At 45.4% G+C, this 9,570-nt stretch overlaps 1 protein-coding gene across 1 annotated transcript; it reads right to left on the reverse strand.

Moving 5' to 3' along the window:
• Positions 1-3,327: 3,327 nt before the first annotated feature.
• LOC119366099 (synaptotagmin-5-like) lies at positions 3,328-8,418 on the reverse strand. The gene is made up of 13 exons (XM_037631779.1): positions 8,127-8,418; positions 7,264-7,368; positions 7,128-7,178; positions 6,893-7,013; positions 6,260-6,381; positions 5,707-5,808; positions 5,540-5,614; positions 5,366-5,445; positions 5,135-5,285; positions 4,824-5,054; positions 4,358-4,654; positions 3,948-4,061; positions 3,328-3,843 (listed from the first exon to the last, which is right to left on the reverse strand). Exons 1-13 carry the CDS (start codon positions 8,229-8,231, stop codon positions 3,685-3,687), a joined length of 1,713 nt encoding a protein of 570 aa, XP_037487676.1. The 5' UTR covers positions 8,232-8,418; the 3' UTR covers positions 3,328-3,684.
• Between the last annotated feature and the right edge of the window lie 1,152 nt (positions 8,419-9,570).

Consider the following 9,570-nt stretch of genomic DNA (forward strand, 5'->3'; position numbering starts at 1 on the left):
TTTAGTTCAAGTGGATGGATTCAAAGTGACCATTGGTCATTTTGGATCCATGCACTTGAAAATAATCCACGGTTCTTTCACATAATGATGTAATAACTCATTCTGATGTAAAAACAATCTCTAAATTGCTAGAATGGTCACTTTGGATCCATCCACTTGAAACTAAACCACGGTTCTTTCACCCAATGATGTAATAACTCATTCTGATGTAAAATAATCTCTAATTTGCTACTGTATGAAAACTTGTATAATGGCGTATGAATACGACATAAAACAAAAAAGAAATACGTAATAATAGTAGTAGCACGGGTAGAAGGAGCGTTGCTAGTAACTACCAGTAGCGCTCTCTACCAAAAGCGCTACTGCTAATCAGGTATAGCAGTAGCGCGGGCAGACACACGCTACTGATACACTTTAGTTGTAGTGTCATATCAGTAGCGCGCCATCCCGCGCTACTGCTATACCTAAAACCGGCGCCACTGCTAGCCTTTTCCCTAGTAGTGACGCTTGCTTCTACTTCTCGCTCAGGATGGGGGGAGTGTGATCCAACGATGGCGCCGGCGAGGCAGAGGCCTCAGGCTTGACCGCGGCCGGCAATGGCGATGGTGGCCTCTGCCTCGTCTCGGGGCAGGACGGGCGGCGGCCTCAGGGTTGATCACGACCAGCAACGGGTCTATCTCGCCGGAGTGGGTCGTTGACGAGGGAGAGAAATACAGAGGGAGGAAGGAGAGGAGATAGGAGACAAGAGGTGTGGCTTACAGGTGGGCCCCTGTCCACCTCAGCAAGTCAAAAACCGACTAGGAGTAGTCTTCGCCACATCAGCACGGACAAATGGGTCCCACCTGGCAGTTTTGTTGTTAGTCACGGCTCAAGTCTAACTTAGTGTGATTTGTTACTCACTTAGACGCAAGAGTGGGGGCCATTTGTGATTTTTGACAAAAGCGATGATTTTGAAGTATTCTAGACACAAATGTGGTGGTTTTGAGCAATTTACTCCTTCGTAGGAAAAGACTTTGTCTGCTCAAGGAAACGTGGGGCGCGTGAGCATGCAAAGATACGCCAAGTTTGTTTACTCAGCGGCAGCACCGCCGTACCCAGGCCTATGGAAGATACACTTTGTGCAACGCAGTACGGCACTCCAGGTGGAGCACACGCACAGAGACGACAACGATCGAGCGAGAGTCCAGCGAAACCACACGGTTTAGGAATTTGGACTTGGGTTTGTGCGTGTAGATCGCCAGGTTAACGACACGGGCAAAGCAGCAAAGTGCGTACTCTCGTCCGTCCTGTCACTCGCATTCGTTCGTTCATTCCCCTACGTAGAGTATGTTTTTGTCTCCTCTCCTAGGCATCGTTAACGCGTCGTGTCCACTACCAATCTACTAGCCCGGACTGATTCCTGACGACTGCTCAATTAATAATAACAAACTACTCGTAGTAATGTAATGTATGGAGGCCATATTTGATGACCGAATCAAATGGAATTTTCAAACACATGTCCTTGACCAATTTTCATGTGGCTATGACTATTGGATCATGCTCCATGGCTAATCGATTTTGGTCAAACCGCTCCTGATAGTAACGAGGCACTGTTGAAATTCGAGCTGGGATGGCTTACCAGGGAGAGTTTGGGTGAGGCAAACGCTGGGACAATACGCCTTGACCCAACTATGGAATTACATAATCCCCGCCTTGCGACGATTCCTTCGTGGATGGACAAAATGTTGCATTGTAGATGGGATTTGGTCCGTATAAAACAATAATCCCTGATTAATCTCTAAGGGTCATTTAGATGGACGATAAGTGATGGAAAGTTTAGTATCATGCTGTTACACTAGTAAGAGTGATACCTTCTTTTTAAAGGAAGCTCTACCACATATCATTGGAAGCTTGGGAAGAAGCATGTGCGCCCGCCTCGCCATGACACGCGCACCGTGGGAATGAGCCGAGTTGAACCTTATTTTTATTGGTCAGGAATGATTAATTAATTGTGGATGTGCGCGAACCAACCTGTGGTTGAGATGGTTAGGTGGACAGTGGTATTCACAACCCATCAGAGTTGAAATCCTGGTGCTCGCATTATTCCTGGAATTATTTCAGGATTTCCGACGATGCTTAACAACGTGGACAAAGCAGCAAAGTACTCTTGCTCGTCCTATCACGCTCATTCATTCATTCCCCTGCGTATGCTCTTGTCTCCTCTCCTAGGCATTGTATAATGGGCCGCGTCCGCTACCAAAGCTCAAACTGATTCGTGACTGCTCAAATAATAATAATTCCTCCGTTTTAAAATATAGTGCTTCATCTATTTCCGTACTTTAACTTTGATCATGAGTTTAACCAACGAGACCTATTGCGGCGGGAGCAAAATTTATACCAGTGAATTCATATTCAAAAGAAGTTTTCAATTACATAATTTTTCTCCCGTCGCAGTCGGTCTTGTTGGTTAAATTTATGGTCAAAGTTGGACCTCGGAAAGCGTGGACGCACTACATTTTGGAATGAAGGAAGTATGTTAAGGCGGGGAGAATCTATTGCTTGCTTAGGGTTACAAAATCAGTTTATCTCTAGCTAGTGATGGAGGGAAGAAACGAGGATGGATGCTCCCGTCCGAGCTGGGCGGCCGTCTCCGGCGGTACCGTCCAAAGCCGGAGAGCGCATCTTCCCAAGGAGGAAACCCTGGGATGCTCGTGCTCTGATCCCTTCTGGCGCCTTGGCCGTAATGGGATGATTACAAACAAACATTTTTGGTGTTTGGTAAGTACAACGACTCCGTTGACCAGAGCTCCGTCCCAGAGATTACTCTATTGCGTTTGCAGCGGCCGTTCGTTGGCGCTCTGAAACTGAAAGTAACGGGAGGTCTCCGGCACTCTGTTTGATCGTAGTACAATCGAGTACAGATTCTCCTTTAGATTCCGTTAGTTTTTCTTTTCTTTTAGCAAAAGATCCTGTCACTTAGCAGATCATAGGAGTATCCGCTGCACTACCGCTGACTAATACTCCCTTCGTTTCTAAATATTTGTCTTTCTACAGATTCCAACAAATGACTACATACGAAGCAAAAAAAATAAATCTACACTCTAAAATATATCTATATACATCTGTATGTGGTAGTCTATTTGAAATCTCTAAAAATCAAATATTTAGGAACGGAAGGAGTACTATTTCTTGCCTCTAGGAATGACAGTGGCCTTAACTGTATCCTTTCAGCATGCTGTATACGGACCACAGTTGTTGCATGTCAAACTTCAGACGACGAGAGCAACTATGACCCAATCGGCACGGCCTTTCTATAAACCGCGATCCGGCACCAAAAACATGGCATGATTTTGCATCTAAGAACAAGGATTGAGATCCTCATAAGAGTGATAAAGCATCCACGATTGCCCCCATGAGCTGAATTTGTTTCTACTGCATTTACAGACGCACTTTGAAGCATGGCGTTACAATAAGGAAATTAAACACTGTTTGATCACTGTCACTGCCATTGCAGAATTCAATCTATCGACGCCATGAATCTGCGCCGCAACGAAACCATGGGAAACCATTTACACCTGAAAAATGATTGACTGAACCCCAGCTTGTTTTCAAAAAGAAAGCCAACCGTGGCCAACAGTCAACCCAATATCCACCCACTGAAACCAGAGGCACACATATGTGCGCAAACTAAGGATGGTCTGAAAGTTAAGCTGCTTCTCCCGAATCACGCATGATCGATTGTGGCGACCACTTCAGATGCAACTTCAGCTTCCCGGTCTTTGCTCCCTGCAATGGGAAGCTATCGGTGTATTCCTCTTCGATCAAAACCTTTGTCAAGGTCAGGATGCACCGTCCCATGTAATCCTACAGAAAACATAGTTTTGACATGCAAAAACATGAGACCATATCGCAGTTGAAAAATTACCCGGACAGCACTATGATATGATAAAAGCTTCGATTGAACTTACTCTACTGAAAGTGTCGTGATCATAAACTTCCAGCATAAGCATGTCATGTAAGCCATCTTCGACAACGAAGTCAAAAGTTTGATTCCAAACTGGGTTCAAGCTTTCATTCACAACCTGCCGTCGGCACATGACAGGAACAGTGAAGACATGCTTTAACTAAAGCAAATTCTGATGGTAACACATTATATAGCTAACCAGAGGCCAACATTGCAAAACCATTGAAATATTAACACTATGATATTATACTCCCTCCGTCCGAAAATACTTGTCATCAAAATAGATAAAAAAAGATGTATCTAGAACTAAAATACATCTAGATACATCTCCTTTTATCCATTTTGGTGACAAGTATTTCCGGACAGAGGGAGTACTAGTTAAAAACTGGCAATGCTATATCTGAAAGAAATTACCCTTGTCTTGTGCTTTGTTTTTGTTTTCTTGAGAGAAACTACAACATATGGGTCAGACTTTCCATTCATATCCATTGCTGGCAGATCTTCACCAGATATCACAGTTACTTGGAGAACCCCTCGCAGGATAACTTCCTTTCTCTTCCTTGATGACAACCTGCCATAATCTTTGCTTGCTGATCCATTTCCATTACTTGTCATTGTCCTCTCTAAGGAAGTCATCGAAAAATGTTGTTTAAAAGGATTTGGAGTCTCATCCTTCATGTTATATGGATAATAAACTAGCTCAAGGTGCACCTGTTGGGGTCATGCCACAACAAAAGGTTACAACGAAACAAGGTTATGTACCCAATTTTTCAATATGCCCCATGAAAAATGCTGATATGGAAGCTAAAGCTATTTTGGGTTCAAGCAATTCAGATTCCATGAAAGCAAAAAAGTTTTACTCCAGGAGAACTGGGCTCACCTGACCACGATCTTTCCTGTCTCTTTGAATCTCCAAATCTTTTACAAGCTTCAGCCAGACATCCTTCACTTTGCCAGGTTGAAGATCCTTCAGGCTAACTTGAGCACAGCCAATCAGATCAGATTCCTGAATACCGTCATCGTCATAAATCTTGACTGTCACGCTCTGAGTATCAGCATCTTCAACAATAAACTCGAAGTGTTCATTCCAAATGGGATTGAGATCATTGTTCTGTAAAGTTGATGACAAAAGTTAGTAGGAATCCCCAAAAGGCAAAGCGCCCAAACAAGGAATGGATTTAGTAGACTTACAATTGTTTTACTTCTCTTGGTTTTGTCTGGCAATGGTCGGATATATAAAGTGGCAAAAGGATCCGATTTTCCTATCAGATCCTTGTTTGTCAAATCTCTTGCTTGCACAAGCTTGACTTCCAATGTGCCGACAGGCTTCAGTTCCAGATCACTGGTACACAATCATTATAGTCATTCCACTGTGAGTTAGGGACACTATTATCTAACCAGGAAAAATTAACCAATACTCACCTGTAGTCCCCAGGTACTATAGGAATGACTTTCCTTACTGGCCATGTTATTGAGTCTTCAATAGCATTTTTTATAGTTTCCTGTAAAAGGATTAAGGATACTGCATCAGCAAACTCAACAATAGGATTTGCAAATTCCAACTCTGTGCTATGAAACACAAGCGTATAGCCAAACCTCAAGAGCAGCTGAAATTCCAGGAATAGCAGAAATATCGCCACCAATGACCTTCAGTTTGAAATCCAGTTTTTTCTAACAATTTTATAGGAGAAAAAATAGTAAGGAGGCTAACTTAGAAATAGCTTCAGCGACCAGAGAAAAACAATTATGGGCAACAAATTAACCTTCTGTCTTAGAGAAAAACAAACAGCTCCAAAGCAAGGCAGTTGTTCAACCAGCGGTTTGAAAATCAAGCGGAAAACTCCCGTGAAGCCGATGTCCTTCACCTATATGGCAGGAGAATGTTAGAACTATGGAAGAAGTGATAAGGTTCATTTTGGTGTATGGAATACATGATACAGTAATTAGTTGAGGTTTTAACTTTTAACGATTAACACTATCACTATCCAACAGAAGCACATGGACCCTCACAACTCACAATGTCATGCACAAATTGCACATAAAATTTTGCACTGCAGAAACTAATGAGTTGACTGATGAACTAACACCATATGCCCCTTGGTCAATTATGAGTAAACCAGAGTAGAATCTGATCAACAACCTTTTACCTACTTGACTACTTCTTACTTGTTAGACAAGTAAGACGACTGATTCATAATTCAACCGGTCCAAAAATGAAAGGTCAGTTGTGTAAGTTAATTATGATTCCTTGCGCATATTCCATCAATTCATAGTTTTATACAACATGACCAAAGACAAAGACATGAAATAGATCACCTGTATTGGTAACCCCACCCCAAGTCTAGTTTTTACATCCAATATGATACTTGGATTGGCATCCCAATTCATCTCTAGCTCCATAACGATACCTTCTTCATTACTCTCAATGATCGAAATACCTGCACCAAGATGAGTAGGGCATATTGGGTCAGGCTATATGAAATGAAACTAAAATAAAGCACCACACAACTGAAGGAACTACTTCAAACTCGTCAGAATATAACTTTTTCTTTTACAGAAAGTGACATTTTAAATGGGAGTGGTGCACCTTAAATGAACAGTACAAAGATCATTAGAACAACCTTATTTCCATTAGGATGAAATTTTATTTGTTGATAGTCTTGTGCATCCAAAATTGGTATTCATCCACACCCTCAAGGCCTCAAAACCATTTTACTACTATTCTGAAGTATGGGTCTAATATGCAGCAGCAGCAGCAGATTTAAGGGGTTAATGTCTCCTTTGCTGGTGTCATACTCATACTACTGCTTAAAGCATGCAAAATTTGGTCAACAAAATTTGTGCACGATGAAAATGCTGGCGACAATAAAGAGTGAGTTCAATGTCATCAAGAATATAACAAGATAGAGGAAATCAGGAAACAGTGAGAGGTAGTTTGAATATACCTACCAGTAAACTGCGGTGCAACAGTGCCAAGAGTGAGTTTTGAGAACGTGAGGGCAGCAAAGACCACTGGCCTATATTGTTCAAGAACAGGCTCAACGGAGGCTTTGATGAGTTCTGATGCTGCCTGCACCAACAGATGACCAGAGAAGAAGATGCTCAAGAAGAGGGTGTTTACAAAAGAAGTAAAATAGAAAGAATTCTGGTGGCGGTTTCAGGATACATGGGATGAGATGCATACCTCATTCACAAAGGGCCATATTTTGTTGAGCTCCTCATTAAGCCATTTTAGCTGCATAATTGCACACATGAATACATGATCATTCACCTATCATTGCTAAAGAGCTAACCAGAGATTGCTGAAGAAGTGTGTATACCTTTTGCTGCGTAGAGAAAACAACCCAGGATGGGTACAGGGTACCTGGAAGTAACTTGCGTGAATCTTCGACCGTCATTTTAGAGAAAGTAGCAACCGTGGCAGCCTGCACAAATAACCAGCGAAAATTCCTATTAATTCAGGTATGGCTGCAACCCGGAAATTCAGTCATAGAGTGAAGGGTTCAAAGTTTATGATGGACATGAAGGCCTATCTCAGCTGGGTGGGGAAGTGGGTGGACATTCCACTACCTGGGTTCAAGTACTCTGCCCAAATTTCGGTGCCAATGCCTTCTCTATTAACAGAACATGCAATTTCTTCAACAACAACAAAAAAAGGTGATATAGAAGTGACCCCATGGACTGATACAATTGGCCTGCCCTAAACTGTCATATGCACGGTGAAAGGGAGTGGCCAGCACTGCAACTACACGAACCATATGGCATGACTGGAAGCACTTGCCATTGAGCTTATCTACAATATCCATATGGCTTATCGAGGGCCCCAAAATGAGTACTACTGCCCTACTAGTACAAGCTAATGTGGTGTATGTGACAAAATAAAATGTACTGTACCATTGTAACAAGCTGCGAGCAGAGCGTGGTAGCAAGTTGCATCCCACATAAGCCAAAACCTATGCCGACACCGACGCAGTTAAGCAAGGCGACACACAGGGATGATGATGCCGAGCGCCGTCTACCTAACGCGAAGGCAACAGTTGAACAGCCCCACCGCAAAAGGCAAGAACAGATTCGGGCCCGCTTTGGGCTCGTACGCCACGCTGTATTCCTCCAATCCCCAGCCCAGGTATCGCGCATCGACAAGATTCGAGGGAGAGGGAGGAAGGGGGGCGCGTGGGCTCACCAGCTTCCGGCGGCGCGCGCCGCGGGAGTTCTCGCAGCGGGCGAAGGCGACGATGAGCGCGACGCCGGCGGCGACCCCCATCGCCAGGCCCATCCAGAACCCCATTCCGCCGCCTCCTCCTCCTCCGCCTCTCCGACTCCAATCACCACCACGCTATCCTCCGCGAGGCAACGCGCATCTGGGGACGGGCAGGCAGGGGCGGCCCGCGGGCGAAAGCGAAACGCCCGAGGCGCTCCAGCTGGCGGGGCCCGGGCGACGCCGGCGCGGGACGGGCGGGCGGGCGGGCGGGGAGTCCAAGTGGCGCCTGGCTGGGGAGAGGAGAGGAGTTTGAAAGACCACGGGGAAAAAAGAACGAAATAGGCGGAGAAATGTGGAGACCGGGGAGCGGAAATCGGGAGAGGGACGGGAAGCGATCCCGGTTTGGGTTGGGTCGAGTGGGATGGAGATCTCGGCAGCAAAGGCGACCGGCCGGCGAGAAAACTGTTTTTTCTTCCGCTTTCGCCAGGTGGGATGGGATGCGATGGGATGGCGTGCGAGTTGTGTGAGCTGGGGTGGGGTTTGCTCGCTGGCGGGTGGGGCAGGGAGCGGCGTGGGGGCCGCGGGGAGGTTGGGCGGCGTTTGATGGTGGAGCGGCGGTGGGTTTGGTGTGGGGTGGGGCTTGCTGTTTCTGGGGGACGACGGATCGGTTCTGGTTCCGTGGTTGGAAGTTTCTTGGGGTTTAAATATTTTTGGAGGAGGATTGTTCGGCGTGCTCCCTGCACGTGCCTCGTGGCCGAGCCGCGTCTGTCGCTCCCCGTGCCGATCCCGCCGGATTGGTTCGACCGCGGCAACCGGGAGGCTGTAGTCACTGGTGTATGATCAAACACGGGGATTTTACTTGCTTTGCTTCGTGATGAAGGGACCAGCACCTGTCGCTCGATTGGACCTAGGGGATGGGGCGCAAGGTTCACATCATTACGACGAGTCAGACGAGCGAAAAAAGGTGCCGTGGGACGTAGCGTCGAGTGTTCCCCATGGAGTATACAGGACGTGTAAGAGCAAGTATAATAAGTATAATAAAGCTGAGTCAGCAGGCTATAAGGATTAAACTAGTATATCTCTGCTTAGTTGGAGGAAAGAGAAGAGGAGAGAGAAGGTAAGCGGGCTCTTCGTGAAGAGCCAGCTCTAGCACGTGCTCCTAGGCACTTTGTGAGAATGAAACGTGGACCACATAGTAAAAAAGTAGTACACTCTTTTGATCTATTATTATACATGTTGGCTATAAGATGGGCTGTATATGACATGGCACTGTCTTATAGCCAGCAGCTAGCTATATTATTAACCATGCTCTAAGGGTTTCTTAGGCCCTTCCCAGTGCTCCACCGTGGACAGGTGCTAAGCATGCCACATAAGCAAAAAAGTGACATGGCACAACATTTAAGGAGGGAAGAGAGTAATTTGGTGA

This window comes from Triticum dicoccoides, chromosome 2B, assembly GCF_002162155.2.
Source record: "Triticum dicoccoides isolate Atlit2015 ecotype Zavitan chromosome 2B, WEW_v2.0, whole genome shotgun sequence".
Lineage (NCBI taxonomy): Eukaryota > Viridiplantae > Streptophyta > Magnoliopsida > Poales > Poaceae > Triticum > Triticum dicoccoides.